Raw genomic sequence first — 20,529 nt, forward strand, 5'->3', positions numbered from 1 at the left:
ATAGCTCTGAGCAAGAGAGGGGCATGTTTCAGATTACACTGAGTTTTGTTGTTCTGATCTGATCTCCTTCCTAGGAGAGGCTCAGAAAGGCGGCTCTAGGGGATTTAGTTCTAGCAGCAGCAGCACATGATCTATCCATCGCGTGATTCTCACCACCGAGGACTAATGGGGAGGGTAAGGAGAAAGCTAACAGTGCCCTGTGGAAGCAACAGCAGCTTCTTCTGCTCGTGGGCCTCCTCCGCCAGCTGGGCTCCTCCATGGCTTCTCCCAGGTTGGAAACCTACTGCTGCCCTAACCGGGATGCAGCCACGCAGCTGGTGATGACCTTCCAGCCCAAAGTCTTCTGCGGAGTCTGCATTGGCAGCGCCTCTGTCAGTCTGCTGCTCACCATCCTGCAGCTCCTGCCCAAGAAGGGACAGAGTCCACGGAAGATGCCCAAAGCCTCTTCCTCCGCCACCATCCTCCTCCTCATCTCTGCTTGCGACATCCTCGGTGGCTTAGGTAAGGATCAGCTGGACGTCCCTCGCCCTCGCTGTGGCAGGCTCACGGTGCTTTGAGGTGCACCAGCCAGATAGGCTGGTTAGTGGCCAGAAGGGATTTCTAAGGGAAATTTCATGTACTTAGGGCAAGATCTGGGCTAAATGAGATCAGAAAATGATAATTTTTGGGGGAGGAAATATGTTGCTTAATAGGTAAATTTAAAGGTAACAGTTCTTGACGCATCTACACCAAAATCTTCACTTTAAAAAAAGGAAAATCTGGAACAGTGGCTGGTTCTTAGAGGAACGCATGGAAATGGAGGCGAAGGAGAATATTTTAAGACTAAGCTTAGCATCCAGAATTTAGCTGATCCTAGGAAATATTAAAAGCACTTGCCTTGTATCTTTAAGTCCTCCCCCACAAGGTTCACACTGGTGTTCAAATGCCAGTCACTTCTCTGGGCATTGACAGCAAATTAGTCTGCATTGCAGCCGTACACAGATCATGCTGGACACTGGCTTTTGAAATGTGAGAGAAGCTCCCTTATCAAGGACAACCTGCTGCCCACTCCCTGAGCGATGGGCTGCAGCAATAAAACAGCAGAGCCGGACACTCATTAGTCAAAATGAGACTGCTGTGCCTGAATCTGTCATGTTGGTTCATGCCATTTGCTGCCAAATGAGGTATAAATTACTACTACACTGCTGTGAAAAATTGTGAGTTTTTTTTTCCACAATACTTTCTTTTCTCACATTGCATTTAAAAAAGTAATACTGTTTTGTCAATCTCTAACTGTTAAGGAAGGGGGTAGGATTTTGGATCTTTATCCAGTATTTTTCACAGTACTTAGGAAGAATCAGTATTAAAAGAATGGATAGACTGGGAGAAAAAAGAGATGTAAAGTGTGTGCATTACCTGGAAAAGATCTTTTCAGTCAGAGGAGGCCAGAAAGAGATAAAGTTATTTTTCTCCCGTACTCTCTCATCGGCAAACTAGAAGTATTTATCCTGTATTGTCTTTGAATGAAACTCACTTCAGTAGGTGGGAAACCTTTCTCACTAGGTGGGAAATCTGGGGGGTTTGTTACTCTATTTGCTAGCACTTTAATGCCACTTTCAAGGAAACACAGAAATTCTTGCTAGAAGTTTGTAAGTTCATTTAAAAAAATGATATTGTTCTCACCTAATTCTGAAATCCTGCCTGTGCAGTCCTTTAGGAAACAGAAAAAGTGTTGCTTGTAAAAATGAAGACAGTAAAAAATGTGAAATTACTTTTTCTGAAAGAGGAATTAAAGAGAAGTCAACATTAGGATGTGAAAATAAGCAGGTAAAATGGTAGATAGGTAGATACTGTTTTATGTCAATCTGTTAAATGCTACCCAACTCATTTTACCCTAGTGTTTGACAGTGTCTGTAGGTCAGTGAGATTTTTAAGCTGCAGAGCACAGCATTTCAAGTCCCAGCAACTTAAAACTGCGCTGCTGCTTTCACCAGGAGATTACACTGACATTTAAATAGTGCAGTTGTTTCCTGCTCTTTCCGTCTGCAGCTCTAGCCTTCTTGGTAAAGCACAAAATCTAGGCTACGATGTGAAAAATGTGGCCGGGAACAAGCATGTGACTTAAATCACGTTAACACATTCAAAGCACTAATGCATTTCTTCTTAGGTATGATCTTCAGATCGAGTGTGTGGTTAGGCTTTCCAGGCTTCATAGCTAACATTTCCGTGGCGAACGGCACCGACGTTTGGCCTTCTGCTTTCTGTGTGGGCAGTGCGGTAGGTATCGAGACCGTCTCCGTTTCGTCTTGTTCACAGAGCCTTTTTGTGGGCAAGCGGTTGGATCCAGAAGGAAATTAAACTGTGAGTCAGCGTCTAAATAGGGCGGCTTCCAGCGCCTGCCACACCTGTGCGTGTGTTTTCCCGCCTCCCGCCGGAGCCCGGGCTCCGTGTGGGCGGGCTGCGAGGCACCCTGAGCGCCAAGGAGCGAGCGAAAGCCCCTGCGCCAGCTTTTCAGGGCAGGCCTAACCCCAGGTCAGACGTACAACTGCATTAACAGCAGAGACGTTGCCAAACTGCCCGTGAAATGCCCTGGTGGGGCCCTTGCTGGCCCAGCGTCACTAGTGACACAGGGACCGCAGCGCACCCACAGTGTGGGCTTGTTTGGCCACCCTCTCCGCCAAAATTATATCCGGTGGTGATACCGTATTCTAACTGCCAGCTGAATCCAGCAACGCAGGGAGCTTAAATTAGCTTCCTCAATGCGACACTGTGTGTTTTAGTCACACATGAACTACAGGATAAATAAACCTGAAGATGCAAACTACAGGCTTTCCTCGCCACGTATACTGCTGCTGCCTGGATGCAGGTGTTCATAAAGGGCTGCATCTGCTCAAATGCTATTAAGCATCTGCTGGTTTAAAAGCTATAGAATATGAAAAAGCAAATGCATTCCAAAAGTACAAACTTTCTCTGTTTCAAGCATTACAATCACAGCTCTGAGGTATACAATGTGAATTTACTGGAAAAGGGAGAAAGTCACAGGTCTCCAATACAGGGAGAATAACAAATAAGACAAAACATCAATTTATTCAGATTTAGTAGGAATATAGGGTCCACAAAGAATAGAATTAGCTCTGCAATCCAAAACCTACAATAAGGATATGCTGCATAAAAACAATTATTCAGTGTCAGTGGATTTTAAATAAAACAATGCCTTATACTATAACTTTTACACCTGTATGAAGGGAAATAAGAGGTTTTACTGTAGATACAGATATCACACACACCTATCGTTTCTCTATTTTCCATCATACATGTTTAAGTTTTGCTTGTAAGATGCAGTGGACTTCTTTTTGTTTGTTTGTTTGCTTTTGTTGTTGTCTTTTTTTCTTTAAGGAAAGGCAAAGCAATAACACCAAAATCTTGTAATAGGAAAGTTCTAGTCTAAAAACCATATTTCTATATATCTTAAATTTCAACTTCTGGCCCTTAACGCAGGAAAGAGTATTTTTAAACAGTGAGAAAGATGCTCTGTGTAGATTGTTTGCTTTTCATTTTGATCTCAGGTTAGATGGTGAATAACATGGCAACCTACCACAATTTCTATTTTTGCTTTCTTGGGACGCAGCAGAAGTGCTGCAGTTTGAGACTCATACTAAAATTAAATTTAATTATATTGAGTTGAAAAATGACCCTCCTTCCACTCATTTCCTCTAACATATTCTCATATGAGTTTATAAAATGTTTCTGCTTCTATATTAAGTTTCTTTTAGTGCTACTGTTTTGTTTACGGGAAAACCAATAGAAATTTGAAAAAAGGTCTCTCCTTTGTATAACACCTTGTGATTTGCAGATGGATACTCTCTCAGGCACTATTGCAAGATGTGACATTTTACCAAAAAGTAGCATATGAAGATTTTGTTCCTTGGGTACATGTGGTTTCAATATTTTTGAGATGGTCTTGTCTATACCAGATTTTCCAGATGGAGAGACCCCACAGTTTAGCTTTGATATGGATATGTGTACATGTAAAGAATTGTTCATTTCTTAACTGCAACAAATATGTGCAGGTGCAGATTAAGTTACAAGCAGAGTGGAATGGATAAAGTGCCTTAGAAAGAAGACTGAATGTAATTTTACGTTCAGACTCCTGTACACTAGCAATATGCCACATCATTTGAATTAAATGCTGAATAATTCATGTCACAAATGACTAGATGTAGAGTCTACACCCATGATAAAAGGAAATATTTCCCAGCTTGATTTACCTTTTGGAGAAAGGAATGCCAGATCTTTATTCACTGGTGTTTGGCTCAGTAACAAGTATGTTGGTTTCCATCTGTAAAAAGATGCCAGTATGGAGCCATGACAAAGGATACTCAGATAAAAACTGAAAGAGGAACTCAGAGGAAAGGTAATTTGAATATTAAAATAGTTCCAGGCTAATGAAAGAATATGCCACAAAGAGACAGCTCCTATGGGGAAGAACTCTGGAATTTATAAACACAGGCAAAGAAAGTTCAATTATATATATACTCATGGGAAAAATGTATATGGTCAGCTCACAAGTGCAGTGGAATTTAACTTGACTTGAATCTGTGCCTAGAGTTTTCTTTCTAGATTTTTACTGAAGATATTAATCGGAGAGTTTGGTATGGATAATTTTTCCAGAGTTTTTTTTTTTTTCAGCTTATTGCCTTTTTTTCCTATTTATTTTTTCCTGTCCCGAGTTCTTGGGAAAGAAGGGTATTTGAGAAAGCACCCTTTGCCCTCAGAAGCCCCAGTGCAAAGGCACATGGTGGTGATGACTGACATCAGCTATTTTTCAAGTCTTAGACACTGAGAAATTACTCAAATTTTAAGCTGAAACTAAAACATCCACACTGTAGATTGTTATTGAAGACATAAGATACTCAGGGCTAAGACTGGAGAGGTAAATAAAGGATTTTCTAAGCAGCAGAATAGGCTGAGGAAACAAGCACTGGATGATTTATCTGTGACTAGATCTGTTGGCTACAGCAGTTTTGTTCCTGGGATTTTGAGTGGCGTTTCATACTTCACAATCTGAGCTGCAAAATACACCCATTCAGTGAAGACGCCACCGGGTCACAGATTTGGCTGCTGTTTCCCCAGCCCACTGCCCCTGTGTTTCTAGAGACTCCATGAACAACTGTGACATTTTGGGTTTTTTTTCCTGCAGATGTGGATCCAGCTGTTATATAGTGCTGGCTTCTGGTGGTTGTTTTGCTACGCCGTTGATTCTTACTTGGTGGTAAGAAGATCAGCTGGACTGAGGTACCAGAGTTAAAGCCCTAAATGTGTTAATTTCCTTGCAAAGCTCTATGTCCATGCCTATGGGCAGATATCTCAATGCATAAATGGAGCTTGTGCAGCTTTGATGTCCACATGGCTACCAGATGTATGGGTGAGTGTGTGTGCTAAGTGCTCGCATTGCCAGGGAAGTGCTCAGGTATGGGTTTGCTTATGCCCATCTACCATTTAAATGTAGCTGAATTTGTTTATAAATCAGGTGCAGTGTTGGTGCTATTGACTCCATTGCAGCAGGATATTAGTTTTGACCCTTCTCCATACCTGAAATTGGATCTTGTGGCAAAAAAAGCTCATTATCCTGAAAATAAACAAATGGAGAGCATAGTGCAGATTTTCATGTAGTTCATTCTCTGGGAATTTTTCTCAGATTTTCTATTTTAGATACTTTTTAGTATTGTAATAATAACATTCCTGATTGCATTTGCAGACCCTTTAAGAAGAAAAGACCATGTGCTTGCTCTGTTTTTCTGCAATGCTTATAACTGAATAACCTAAGCACTTCAGAAGAAAAACATGCTATAATGCCAGACATAAAATATATAGTGTTTCTAAGTTGGCTATTAGGAGGACAAAATGACCTTCAGTTGCCTCTGCTAACCACAGAATTATGTGATAATGTACCCAGATGATACCGAGTAATCAGATACTGGAGACATGGTTCATTTCACAGATGTTATCAAAATGGGGATTTTTGAGCTCCAGCTAGACATAATCCCTGCCCGTGAATGACAAACCTTATTTTGTAAAGTCACATTTCTTCTCCAGAGCAACTGGCCCTGACTCCTTCCCTCACAACTATTCATGGGAAAAAAAAAATGTGTATGGGTCTGGTTATAAAATCAGAGTAGTCGATCGAGGGCTTTCTGTGCAGCCGGATCTGTCATTCCCTAAGAAAGGAGCTGAATCTGAATCATACCTAATGATTTGCAAACTACTAAAGGGTAGTTTATGTGACCGTTTGGCCCCCTTATGTTTTTCATCCCCTAATCTGCATTCCGTAGGAAAAACTGAAGGACGCAGGAGGCCTTCTGGAGATATGGGGATGAGAGGAAGGTTTTCCATGCTGTAGGCTTTGACTCATGCTTTTCCTGGAGGCCCCTGCTCCACCTGCTGTCCTCAGTTACTGTACTGCCTGTGTTGTTTGCACCATTTCTTGTCTGTAAAGATCTGTATGTGGGAGGGTCCAATTTCTATGTTGCAATGTGGAAAGCATGAGGTCTAGTACCTTAACCTTCTGTCCTGTTTGGTGTGCTTCCAGCACCATTGTCCTGTACCACATGATGACGTGGGGCCTCGCAGCTCTGCTCTGTGTCGAGGGAGTTGCGCTGCTTTACTACCCTTCTCTTTCCAGGTAAGCAGGAGTCTGGAGACAACCTATGAAATAGTATCACTGTGTGAACATTTGAAGGTTCCCCAGTCACTCTGAGAGACACAAATGTAAAGGATGTTCCAGTGAGTCAGCTCAATCCTCCAAATATCCAAACATGGGTTTTTGGTGGGCCCTGAAGGCAACACAGCCCCTTAAGGATGTTGCGGATCTGTGATATAGCTTCTCCTATGAGCCTCTGGAGCTCATGAAGGCCTTGTCAGGGCAGCTGGGCAGGGAGCGCCTGTCCCATCCTCCTGCTCTCGCATTCCTAGTTTAGATTGTGTTTGTTTCTTTAAAAGTGAGAAATATTCACAAATGTTACCATGTTAATTATCAACTTCATGACCCAGGTGAACTGGTTGTGAATTAGATGTTTAGCATCTGGTTACTTTTTTTTTTTTTTTTTTTTTNTTTTTTTTTTTTTTTTTTTTTTTGAGATTGATAGAATAACCTGAACTATCACATGTGTGGGGAAAAAAAAAAGTGAACAATCTGAATAATTTCTTTTCAGCTGTGAAAACGGCCTGGAGCATGCAGTTCCACACTACATCACAACCTACGTCCCACTCCTGCTAGTGCTGGTGGTCAACCCAATCCTGTTTAGAAGGACAGTATCAGCAGGTATGCTTCTAATGGCCAACATGAGTTGGTATTTAGCAAAATAATAGTAACCTATAAAAGGTTGGTCCCTTCCTAAGTCCTAAGAAATACAACAAAAATGGGAGGGAATTGCCTCTTGAAGAAATAAGATACTATCTACCTGAAAAATTTGCCCTACAGACACACTTTGGTCATGTACTCAAGTTATGCTGTTATAAACCTCTACTGTAGAAAGGCAAAGGTGTTTCCATAATGCACGGTGACTCTGGATTTAAAATATTTCAGACAAGTATAACATGGAGGTTTAAGCCTACTGTAGTAATGGTTCCAACTTGAACTGTGCCATGTAATTTTATCTGCTAATGTTGGTGAGATCTGATAGCTGAATTAGCTTCTCTGCAGCTCTATTGAAGATAATTAAATGTGATCAGAATTTTGCTACTCCTGATTCTAAGATTATGAAATAAATGGGAGCTCTATACAACCAGTTGGGGCCTTGATATCCCAATTTAATTTACTCTCTAGCACATCAAAGAAATGATCCTGCAATCAAAAGCCACTGATTCAGTGAATTCTTTGCAAGAAATATTACCAGTACTGTATGTTTTCAGTACCTGAATTCATACTTACCATCTACACATTATATATTTTTATTATATAAAAAGCCAGGAACAGAAGACATCATATTCTAAGTTCCTATTTCATCCAGTCTACCTTACATTCCTCAGCAATACAGCAGTACCATTTTCAAAGGAACAGCTGGGAAAATCTGTGAAATATATTTTATAGCTAATTAGTTCTACTGTGGCATCTGCTATATGTTTTATTTAGTTGGAGACCCAGTGTGCCAAAGATTTGGCACATATACTAAAAGGTAACCCTTATTTGCATCGTTATGTCATTCTTGTGACCTATACAAAGAACTGCATTTGAGTACTCACCAGTTTATACAGGAGAATATTTTCTTTTTAGAATAAAATAGGATATCTTTTAGCATAAAGAAAGCAAGGAATGAACTCAAACCCTGAGACCAAAATGTTCTATAAGCAAATACAAGCATATAAGCCTTAACCTATAAAATGCTCATTATCAAAGATATGTTACCCTCTGCAATTTGTAAAAAACAATGAATTGGTAAGCACATTCAGCGTTAGCTACCATTTTTGTATGGTTTGAAGGCACAGATATTGTTTTAAAGTACCTACCTGATAATCAGTAAACTTCCATATCATAGTTCAGCCCCAAGTAACTGAAGTAACTAGTACTGAGACAAGAGAGTGCTGGTGATATAGCAAGATAGAACAAAATATTTTTCTACAGTCATCAGCAAAGGTCTTCAGTGACGAAATAAATAATGAATGTACATACCTGTGTGATATGTATCTGTGTGTGTCTCTGCTTTAAGTTTGTTTAAGTGTGTTTAAGTGCTTTATGTTTGTTTAAGTATGATGCCTTTTGTTTGCTCTGAAGTGAACAAGCAGTATTTTCTCAGACAACTCCATTTTAACTCTAACAACTTAATGGTTTCTCTCCATTTTCTAAGTACAGCAATAATGAAGAAAAGGACCAATAAGAAAGAAAAAGCATGAAAGTCTTCTTGATGTGGTCTATTAAAAAAGAGAAAGCCAAGTGAGAATGTAACTAGAACTTAAAAAGCAAAGTCTTCTCATTGACTATAGAGGATAGTGAAAGAAGGATTGCACTTGAACTTTAATAAATGTAGTCAAACCAAGAAAACCTTTAGTATGGTAAGGATTAGTAAAGCACTGGAATAGCTTGCTCAGAGATCTCATTTTTCAGCAAGCTCTTTAAGGCTGCAAATAACACACCTAGATATAATTGTCTTACTCAGGGCCAGGGAATGGATTGGATAATCTCTCAAAGGCCATTCTTTCTATGGGAAAATACACAGTGAATATGTTTGTATTTGTGCATATGTATATTCTAGTACATGACATAACTGTCTCTTTTGCTGACATCGCACTTCATTGCACCCACCTCACACACAAGTTTCCAATGTTTAGCCATAGCTCTATCAATTGAACAGCTAAGTGAGAGCTAAATGAGAGCATAGGATGGAATGTATTCTAAATATCATATAATGTATCATATTGCTCATCAGATAAAAGTTTCAGACACTACTTTTTAATTATAAAAGAAAAGATTGTTGACCATACTAACTATTTTCTTTATTCAATTGAGACTTCAATTGACTGAGAGAGGAAAGAAGACATAGTGGAATACCACTTTTTAGTATTTTAGGTATTAGGTATTAGGTTTTAGTATATTAGGTATTTTAGGAATCCATAATAGACATGCTTATTTTCCTTGAGTATTAGGCTGCGTGTTAGATTGCTTGGTGATGGTCCATCATCCAGCCCTGATGTGCTGCTAGGGATAAATCCATTTCTCCCTTTGGTATCTTTTTTGCAGACATCTGTTTTCTGGATCTCTGTGCTATAAATAACAAGATGCATGTATGTTAATGAACACAATTGTATACTTTCCAGTTGCCTCCTTACTGAAAGGGAGACAAGGAATTTACACAGAGAATGAGAGGCGCCTGGGGATGGAGATCCAGATCCGCTTTTTCAAAATCATGCTGGTATTCGTTATATGGTAAGCGGGTGCATTATTTTGTTTGAAATTGCTTGTTTTTTTTTCCCCCAACTGGAGACACTCAGGGTGAAAAATAAGCTCTGGTAGCTTGTTTCAATTTATGTCAAAGCCAAAGCTTCTAAGGAACAAATTCACAAATTAACTAAAGCAGCAGTGTAGCATAATAAGGCAGTAAGGAAATGATAAAAATGTTTATGCAACAGTAACCCCTAGAAACAAGAGAAAAAAGATGTTTGGACACAAGTGAAATGAATAACTGTCTGGAGCAGCAGCTGTCCAGTACCGTGAGCTGATAGACAGCTCTTTGCACTCAAGATTTTTGAGAGCCCACTCCCTTGTCATCCAACATTGCATTGAAAACATACAATATATAAGCTTCTAAGGCTGGCTTCAGGCCGTGGACTGTGGTTATATTTCACAACTGCCTCTACAGTCTGTGTCTGCAGATCACAAGTGTGAGAAAGAAGTGCAGCATATCAGTTGGAAACAGAGGAACTGCCATGGTTACACTCTAGAAAAGAAACATCTCTGCTCTTTGTGAGTTTTCTGGACATTCAATCTCTTTCCTGTTCTTCCGTCTTCTTCCATGAAATAGGACTTTCAAGGCAGGGCAGGAAAGTAGTAAAAGAATCTTAGAACCATTATGGTTGGAAAAGATCTTCAAGTGCAGTTGGACTTGAGGGAGTGTACTCATGCTTATCTCCAAATCCCTTGCTTCCCTGTTCTAGCACACAGTTTAGTGCAGACAGTGCTGGAGTGGCTGCTGGAACAGGAGGCGCTGGATGCACACAACGTCACTGAGCAGGACTAGAGCCTGCCTGAAGGCAATGTTTTCTACTGCAGTCTCATAATTATAGCACAGAAATAAAGGCTCCAGAAGGATTGTTAATCCAGTCTTCAAGGGTCTGTGCAAGGACCTGGCAAGAAGTGGTCACTACCATAAAGTGTTTGCTATTTACATAGGTAATACAAACAACAGGAAGACTGCCCTGGAGTAGAGAAATAGCTTTAGATTTAGTAGTGTGTACAACTACTTAATATAACAGTACTTATATATTAAGTATATATTATTAGTATATACTAATATATATAAAGTATATATTATAATAACTTAATATATATACTTAATAAGTTAATTTAGTATTAACTTATATACTTAATATAACTACTTAATACATGTATGCATTAATGCATTCTGTATTGCTTTTAAAGATGGAGGAGGGAGCAAGGCTGTCCTTCTTGTCCTGGCTGCTCTGTGCAGAGGGCTCTGGAGGGAAACTCTTTTCTTTGGAAATTCCTGCACTTGCTTGGCTTGGGAGAGAGGTTTCTGCTATGCAGGGTGGGGTGGCCAGAGGGAAAGAGCGAGCAGGGAACCAGCCTGCAGGCCAGCTATTTGGGAAATCGCTGAGAATAATAAGGAGCTTCAAGGCTCCAATAGCCAGGCTTCAAAGGTATGGAAAGAAAGGAGCCTCATTTTAGAGCCCAGAGGGACTGAAAAAATGCAGTTGCAACCTAAGAAATTGTGGCCAGATTGCTAGCCTGGAAGCAAGCATCAAAAAGGGACCAGCTGAACAAAGACACAATGGGGACATTTATTTAGTTCCATTCTATCTCCTTCTGCATTTTCCTATAAAAAAATAATTACACTTTTATGTTTGTTGTTGTTCTTCTGATAGAACATGATCTTTAGAGTGCTGAAACTTTTAGCATTCGCCATGCAGTAGGACTGAGACAATCCTTCTGGAGGCCCTAGGAAAGTGGCATTTCCATTGCAAAGTTCAAATATGAGACTGGTTAGTCAAGGATAGGAAGGCAGCATGGGATAAAATAGAGGCCTGCAAATTTGGGAGAGAAGAGCAGAAGGTTTTATGCTCTGACAGAAACATAAGCATAGGAAGGACATGTATAAACTAAAGTGTGACATGGGCTTTTTCAAGGTGCAGTAGAAATACAAAGAAAGACTGCTCTGACTGTTTGGAAGTCCTAATAAATAATAACTATTATTATTTATTATCTTTACTATTTATTATATTTATATATATTTATATATGATTATGTTATTATTATTATTATTTCTAGTAATACCATTTTAGTTTAGTCCTTATTTAACACATAATATTCACAATGTCTTTTTCACAGCAAGAGGTTTGATTATGGCCATCCTTCACAAGAACAAATATGACCTTTATTCCTGGAGTTTGTTGGCATTTTAAAGATTTTAGCTGTTTTACTTTATTTTACAGAGTTTTGAAAGTCTGTTCTACTCTAAACTGAAATGTTAGGATATTTAGCAGCACTTGATTTTCTGCAGTCTTTTACAGACTATTTGAGTATCTGTGAGTGTCTTCTTTTCGGTGTCTTATTTTTAAGACACAAAGATATGTATAAACGTAAAATTGTTTTATTTTCTTCCACTTTCTTTCTTTCTGACAGCTGGTCATCCAATATTATCAATGAGAGCCTTCTGTTCTACCTCGAAATGCAGCCAGATATCAATGAAATACCACTGAAAAATATTAGAAATGCTGCACTGATCACATGGATTATAATGGTAGGTTAACCATAACATTTCCTGATTCTACAGAATAGTCTTGTGAGGTTGGAGTAGTGGCATTGGTATTCTGTGTGGTTTTAATTTTGGAAATATAAAAACTTTTTGACTATAAAAAAAATCAGGGGAGGAAAGCTGAAAGTAGGAGCTGTCTCTGGGAGTGTTTTTCACATGTATTTTCCAGTAACCAAAAAGTACCAAAGAAGAACTTTTTTTCTATTTCTGGAGTATGAATTCTCTCTCTCAGTAATTTGTATCCATTTAAAGGTACAGAATAGACCACTATAATGTGTTCTGGTCTAACCCTTTTAACCTTGCTGTAACACAAGCTACAGGATTTCAGTTCCCCCCAAACATGGTTATTTTATGATATTCTTTGTTTGTAATAGCAGTTTTCTGTATTACTGACTTATAAAAATAATTAATGGTTATATCATAGTATATGGATGATTATTTGAGGGGAAATACATGAAAAATCTTGAAAGCAATGGACAAAAAGATATTGGACTCTAACTGTGCTCTGCCCTCATTTATCCCTTTGGAATATTTGACAGTGGATTTTCTGGAAAAGATAACATGGGTTTCTGTTTCAAGAGAGTTTATTTTAGAGCTATCATACCTATAAGGCATAAACACTTGGTGAGCTAAGTCCCTGTGCTCTTTGTATTCAAAGCCTAAGTATTACAGTTTGTTCATCTGACAGGAATACTGTTCACCTGGAGAGCAAGAGGCCAGGTCTAGGAACTGACCTCTACAGCCAATTTTTTAAATTGGCTGTAAAAATAGTTTTCTGTTTTCATGCAAGAAAAATGGAACTATCTAAAACCATCTTCTACTTGCCAGGAACCACCAGGCAGTGAGAAGGTAGATGATTTTTGGGGGGAAATCATTTGGGATTTTTTTGTGTGTCTCTTCTCTTTTTTTCCATCAGATTTAATGGACATCCTCTCTGATCGAGAAATCTGCAGCAGTTCCAGACAGATCAATTACTAGTGTTTAAAAAAAACTTGATTTATATGCTAATGTCTCATATAGTCTCATATATTGGGCTTGGCTTCTAGTGTAAAACATACTATTTGGTTTTGTGAGTTTAAAAGTGTACAACGAGTGAGGAGCATCACAACTCACTGGGGTACTGACCAGATGAAATTCTTGCTAGAAAACTCTTTGGCCTTAGTTTTGGTGGGAAAGCCTCATCATATGGAAAAAACAGTTTGTGGTATCTCACTCTGATTTGTTCCTGTCTACAGTATCCACAACCTACACTTTTATTTGGATGCAAATACCATCTTTGAAAACCAATTGTTCAGGGTAGGGAAGCTGCTAATTCACGCTGAACATTTTGCTAGAGTTCAAGTTCCCGCCTTGCTAAGTGTAACTGCTATTGCACCTCTCCTCTTTCCCAGGGTGTCCTTAATCCCATGCAAGGCTTCCTCTTCACATTAGCTTTCTATGGCTGGACGGGATGGAGAGTGGACCTGAAATGGCAAAAGGGAGAAATACCCTGGGAATCGATGTCCTCGTCGACCGCGGGTGAAAACGCTTTCCCCTCACCAGTGAACTACCAAAGCAACATCCATGATTCAAAGAAGATATCCACAACTGACAGCCAGCAGACCGATGAGGCTATAAGTATGTTGTCTGAAGGTAATACTAGTGGTGACGACAGGTTAGCCAGGAGCTCTCCCATCTACCAGGGCTGGTAGGCTATAGGTGCACAGCTGAATCTTACTTCCCTCTGTTGTGAGGACCAATAAAATCATGGCACTGTGTGAACCGTTACTTACTCTGGAATTAGGTGCATGGCTAATGTTTTGATGTCATTTCTTGCAACTTCTGTGTGTGTGAGGCAGAGAGAAATTATGGAAAATGTCTTCCTAGAGGATGTAGAAAGCTACAAAGGCCTGTTCATTTCTTAGCTGGAATATATCTCTTCAAGGACCTGTGTTACTTATTATTCATTTTCCTCCATTTTATTTTAACCTCTCTTGTATCCTTCATTCAGTAGAAAAGTCTTTTGTTTAAATAAATGTACTATTCATGTGTTGGGTTTTTAAATGTGTTCCCTTACTTGCCTTGCTCAACATAAAGCTTCTTACCCAAAACAACAGCTCTAGGATTTCTGAGACATGTTTTTTTTTCCCACCAGTACTCAGATCATCTAGATTTCTTTTGCAAATACTATCTCTTAATGCAACTGTTCTCCTTAATAGCCATGGTCATGTTAGAGGAGTATATATAAGGATCCAGCTGAACCCAAACTGACAAAAAAATGTCACTTTGGAGGGTCACTTTTGCCTGAATCAGTAGTGAAATAGAACCATTATTCTGAAGCCTGTGGTTGATCAGGAGTGTGTTTGCCAAGTGGATCTCCTGATGGTCCTGTGCACTGTGCTCGCTTCGTGTTGTGGGACAGTCTCAGAGCACCTGCATCGATTTCTTCTTGGGTGAAACCACTTATGTCCTCCATGGGTCACCAAGGACGTGCCACCTGGGCATCCCAGGCTAAGACTAGATCTATTCTGAAATTAAAAAAAAAGAAAAAAAGAAGAAATTAAATAGAGTAGATGTCAGGTCCTCACCACTGTGTCGCTGAGTCGCTGAACGGATAGACTCCTTTTCCCATAGCACACTAGTGTAGACATAGCCCCAGGGAGATGAATATTCCTGAATGCTTTGATCCAGATACACCACTCACTCCTTACGTAGATACGTGGGCAAACTAAATAGGAGCCTTGAAAGCAGCAATGGGAGCTTGCGGAGCAGTTCTGCTGTAGTCCCTTTGAAAGCTGGGCAGTCAGAAATTAATTCCTTCCTACTGTGGTTACCGTGTTAGGCCTAAGTCAATTAAAGGGATGTGTATCAGAGTTCTTGGAAAATGTTGTGAATTTAAACAAAAAAGGGTTGAATCCAGGCACTGGAGGAAAACTGTTGCCATTAAATCTACAGAATTTCATAAATTCAATATCTGCACATCCAGGGCAATGCAATTAACCTTATTTTATGCTATTAAATCTCTATTTAACCTATTCACCCCCTTTGGACTTCCAGCCAAGTTATCAAATGTAATCATAAAAGGAGTTAGAGTTCCTTGTATTAACCAAAACTTGTTTATATGCCTTTTAATTTCAAAATGAAAACTTGCAGAAGTGTCTTCTCATATCCTGTAATAATATCATTTAATAATCCAGCAATCCTGTCTTAAATGCTCTTACCATTCTCTTTGTTAGTTGAAAGAGGTTTATGGGGCTCTATGTGACTCACCAGCCTTGTACACATATTTACTATTTTATTTGGCTGGATGTTCAGGCTAGTTGCAAAGCAGAAATATGTGCATTAATAAAATAAATTACTTAAATAAGCAAACTCCTTACATACAAAATCTCTGCCATATGTCTAAATAGCAAAATTCTAAGCATATCTCTCATTAAATCCTTCCCCTAGTCTTGTAGGCCAAATATGCAGAGAAAGTGAAATGCTTAATGTGTGATTACTTTTTTCCTCCTGTATAACAGGACTTCTTTTTTTTTCAGAAATAATAATTTTATATTTGTGATGAAAAATATTCCAAGCTTGTAAAAATCACATGATTTCCATGGAATCTCTAAGTTTACTATAGCTCAGTCTGAAAATCACTAAACCACATGATAGCTAATTTAATTTTAAGAATGGCCAGATGATGTCTGGGTCAGCGAACCATTAAGGAGCAAGCATGCACATGCACTGAAGCTGATAACTGAAGGAGAGGCAGTCTGGAGAAATAAAATAGGGAGCACAGTCAAATCTAGGGTTGCATTCAAGTAAGCCTTCCTAAGCATTTTATACATTTTATGCATTTTATACGCTTTGTGCATCAGAGCATGCTGTGAGCTCTATGGAAAACTGGTTCTCCCCCACCATCTCCCCAGATAAACTCTTAAATTTTTAGCTGGCTAAGTTTCTTAGAGGAGATTTTTAGGTAAGTTCTCAAAAGCCTCATCCAACAGACGTCCTCAGGCATGAGAAAATTCAGTGAGTGCCAGAAACATTTGAGTTTACACTCAAGAGAAATCCCCCAAACAAACTAAAATGCTTCTTTTTTTCCATGCAGATAACTAGAATGGGTTGTCTTTCTAATTCTCTCTAGCTGCTGTGAGAGATCGAGAGAGTCCTGGGGAAAAACAAATCTAGAAATCCTGTCTAGAACTGTGGCAGCCCCATGATTTAAACTCTTTTTCTAAATCGTCTACCCTCGCCCCTGTTAGGTAAGGTTAAATAAGCCATAGAGAGCATGCTTGCTGGCCTGTAAACTCACACAGGGAAACTCATCCAGGGAAATCAGCAGCGAATGTTAGGGTATTGCTGTGTGTGCTGTTCAGCTGACAGCCCTGAGAAGACATTTCACATCTGATGGTTAGAGCAAGGGTTAAAGGCAGAAGGAATGTGCAGCGTCCCCAGAGCCCCCCTCCATCAATGGGGCCTTGTGAATTTGGTGATAGAAACATCATTGAGACCCGGTGAGACCCAGTGGTGATTTCCACATACAGAAAAGCCTGGGTTTCTGATTAGCATAGAAATGTTTGTGTCTTGGAGGTAGAAAGCTCAGCTCTAAACCTCAGTTGGAATGTCTTCCGTATCAGGAAGACTTTAGAGTCCTGGAAATTAGTTAAGGCTTCTTGATATTTTGTGGAAAGACATTATTTTGAGAAGTTTTTTACTGATAAAATAACTTTGGCTCCTTTAATGCCTCATACCTCATAGGTATTTACACTGATGCTATTAAAGCATTAGCAAAGGTGAAAACTTTATCACTCTAATATGCTGTTAGACATATATGTATTTCCTTTTACAGAACTCTACTGTGCTTGAGGTCCACGGTTATCAGATTTTTTTTTTCTTTCGTGTACCTTTAGCAAGACTAGACCCAACTGGCATAGTGTAGGGTCTTAGCAAGAATACAAATAGACTGAAAGAAGTGTGAGGTATCAAAGAAATGTTTAAAAATGGATATCTGATTGTTATTTGCATCACAATAGGTACCTTTTGTGACCTTGGTTTTAGAAAAAGCTGTGATATATCTGGGAAGTCAGAGCAACACAAAACCTGTCCATGCAGCTTGGGCTGGAGCTAAGCTGGGTGCGGGCTGGGCCTTACATGATGAAGCAGATGTAGCACAGCTGAGTAGAAAACAGCAATGCCAGCTCGTGTGGGTGTTTACAAAGAAGGTGTTATGTGAAATTAATACAGACTGGAGGTAATGAGGGAGAATTCCCAGGCTGGGCCGCATTTGTTCGGAGTGAGGAAACAAGGGCTTTGGAATGAAAATGGCCCAACTTTCTCCTCCCTCTCTCCCAAATGAATCAGCTTCTAATTAAGGTGAAATGAGCAATACTGCTGAAATAAAAATAGCCTACGGACACTGAGTAAGGGATACATCTGCAAAGCTTCTAGATAAGATTAGGATTTTGCAAACAAAAAGTCTCAGCCACTAGAAGTCAGAATAATTCCAAAATTTAGTTCAATGATTCGATCACCTGAAGCCATCTGTGATCAGCTGCTGCTTACAAGTTTGGCTGGTAGTGCGGGGTATTTTGCACTTACTTAGCAGAGACAGAGAAATGGCTTGACTGACAGTGATTGCTTTTGTGCCTCAGCAGATAGTAGCTCTCCACCCAACAAGGAGTTTCTTCTTGTACATTTTATGCCAAGTCTTCTGTGGAAAGAATGTAACTTTTTCAAAGGAAACTGCACAGGAGTAAAGTTTTCAGTTCACATTTCCATTTTGTTTGGTTAAACAGATTAAAGACCTGGTGGCTTGGTGAGGAAATATCTTTATTTAAGGAGGCATTTGTGTCTCAAGACGAGCTTCTGTTCTTCTGGTTTAAGCCCAGTTTTACTTTAGATCAAAACCTGTTGTCATGTGATGAAATGTGCTGGCTTCTTTGAAAACAGATCATAGCTTTAATTCAGTTCTCATCACTTAGGCCTGCTTTTCTCAGGAACTGCCCCAGGTGTCACCTTTAATGACAGTTTCATCAGAGGCAAGAGCAGGAGCCCTTTGGGACCTGATCTGGGCTCTAACCCTTGCCCTGCTAGGTCTTTTGGGTCAGGTATTAGACGCAGACTGATGGGAGGGATGGACGCTTGCATTTCTAGTCTGAGAGTTTTCAGGAATCTGGAGACTGAATCCACTTAGGAATATCACAGAGCAGGATATTCCAGGCATTGTTTTGCCTGGAATCCCCCGATGGCAGCTGATGGATGTGAACTCACCAGTAGAAGGAGACCCCAACTGGAAATGTGAATCCAATAAGGCTGGAAAATACAACTTCCAGCAGCTGTGTGTATTACTGTGCTTCCCTCTATAAAGCCTCTGAATGACAATCATGTCAATTATATTTTTGAGGATGATTATATTTATACTTATATTTATAAGGGGATAGTATGTTTAAAATCTTAATATAATGTCAAACTGACAATAGGTAAATTTACCCTATGAAGCCTGATTTAAAAAAATAAAAAAAGTCTAAGCCCAAAAAACAACAAAGTAGGTTGTGTAGCCTGCATATAGTAGAAAAACAGCCATGTGAAATCCACATAAACATTCATTAGAAACCAATACATAGAAGGATTTTTTGTCATCCGTTTATAAATGAGGAGATCCTGAAATGCCTTTCAGGATTCCACTTCTCAAGAGTGAAAGGGAGGGCTTATCATACTTTCCTTATCAGACCTTATTGTAACGCAGGCCCAGGTTTACTGGCAGCAATACCGCACTCCTGTCACCCGGTGGCAGGAAGTAGCAGGGGACAAGCTCGCCTACCTGGTGGCCATGGTCCTGTGAGGAACGCGGTGAGAAGGCTTTGTGCTTCTCCTTCCTATGGGGAACTCGCGGCTCATGGGGCTCATAGTGTTTTGGGATCCTAGGGTTTGAAAGTAAGCCTTTTAAACTTCCCAGCATCTCTGTAGGTGAAATTTGGACCTTGTCAAAGCAGGACTTTGCTCTGGGCTCACATGGGGTGCTGGAGAAGGCAGATTCAGCCTGGGCAGAGGTCCCTACATGACTCTGGTGCTCTCTCTGTGCCCTGACGATCCCCTGGGGTGGGATTCAGATATCTGACCATGCCTCCTTCTGGGCATGGGGTTTAAGGGCTGTAGAAGAGCCGTGACTGTGGGTTGCTTCCTTCTGGGGAGCAGAATTGTGGCGTTTTGGTCAGTGAAGTCCTCGATTGTGGCCTACTCCCAGCCTAGCCTTTCACCAGCTTCCTCTCCTGTGGTCTCCTGTGAACTACTTAATGCTGCCACACAGCATAGCAGAGGTGGACACGGAGCATAAGTGGGTTGTTGCTTGGGTTCTTCTTCTTCTCCAGGTACCTCTGGACAGGAGAGGTAACCTCTTATCTGTGACATATCCATCAACCTCCTGAAAGAGCTTGAAAACATAAAAGCCAAACTATTGTGCTTATTTAAAAAGATAGGTTTTAAGGGCAGGTGTTTAAACCAGTGAAGTGTTTTTGTCTCTGCAGTGTAAGGTGTGAGCTCTGCCTGGGCTGTGGGGAATAGCTTGTTGCCTTGTGTTCCCCTCAGAGGGCACCAGCCAAACACCGGGGTGAGACACTGGCAGCTTTCATGGAGCTGCAGCCTCATGATAGCATCAGCTCGTGTCCGCCTGCTGCAGAAGATCCTGAATGAATTTCCTTGGGAGAAAAAGAAAAGATCAAGAGCAACTGTCTCCTTAGGCTAAAGCACTCAAGCAAAGACCACATTTCATGTGGAAATGAAATGGACTTCTCCCAGTGTGGCCCGAGTCATGCGCCTCCATGTGACAGAGGACACCGCGTTCCTCCTGCAAGCCCTTTGCTCAAGGCACCAGACATGACTTGCCAGTGGTCACAGACATTCCCACAGCCCGGCTAAGTGCTCCGCTTAACAGCCCGGCTCTGCTAAGCCAGGGTGCGAGGCAGTCAACCATTGCCCAGGAATGCAATTACGCGGAGAACAATAAGGCAGAGGCCAGATAAGGAGGCTTTTTCCCTCTATCCTGGGGATTTTACAGTCTGAAGCCAGTAGACCAAGATTCTTTCCATACAGTGCTTGAACT

General features: G+C 40.3%; 1 protein-coding gene across 1 annotated transcript; it reads left to right on the top strand.

Moving 5' to 3' along the window:
• The first annotated feature begins 257 nt into the window (after positions 1-257).
• Positions 258-14,431, top strand: GPR143 (G protein-coupled receptor 143). Its single transcript, XM_026047278.1, has 8 exons — positions 258-501; positions 2,147-2,256; positions 5,180-5,274; positions 6,569-6,661; positions 7,191-7,300; positions 9,790-9,898; positions 12,332-12,449; positions 13,856-14,431. The coding sequence occupies exons 1-8, from the start codon at positions 258-260 to the stop codon at positions 14,153-14,155; spliced, it is 1,179 nt and encodes a 392-aa protein (XP_025903063.1). The 3' UTR covers positions 14,156-14,431.
• The last annotated feature ends 6,098 nt before the right edge of the window (positions 14,432-20,529 follow it).

Source organism: Nothoprocta perdicaria, unplaced genomic scaffold, assembly GCF_003342845.1.
Source record: "Nothoprocta perdicaria isolate Ctin4 unplaced genomic scaffold, notPer1 scaffold_109, whole genome shotgun sequence".
Taxonomy (NCBI): domain Eukaryota; kingdom Metazoa; phylum Chordata; class Aves; order Tinamiformes; family Tinamidae; genus Nothoprocta; species Nothoprocta perdicaria.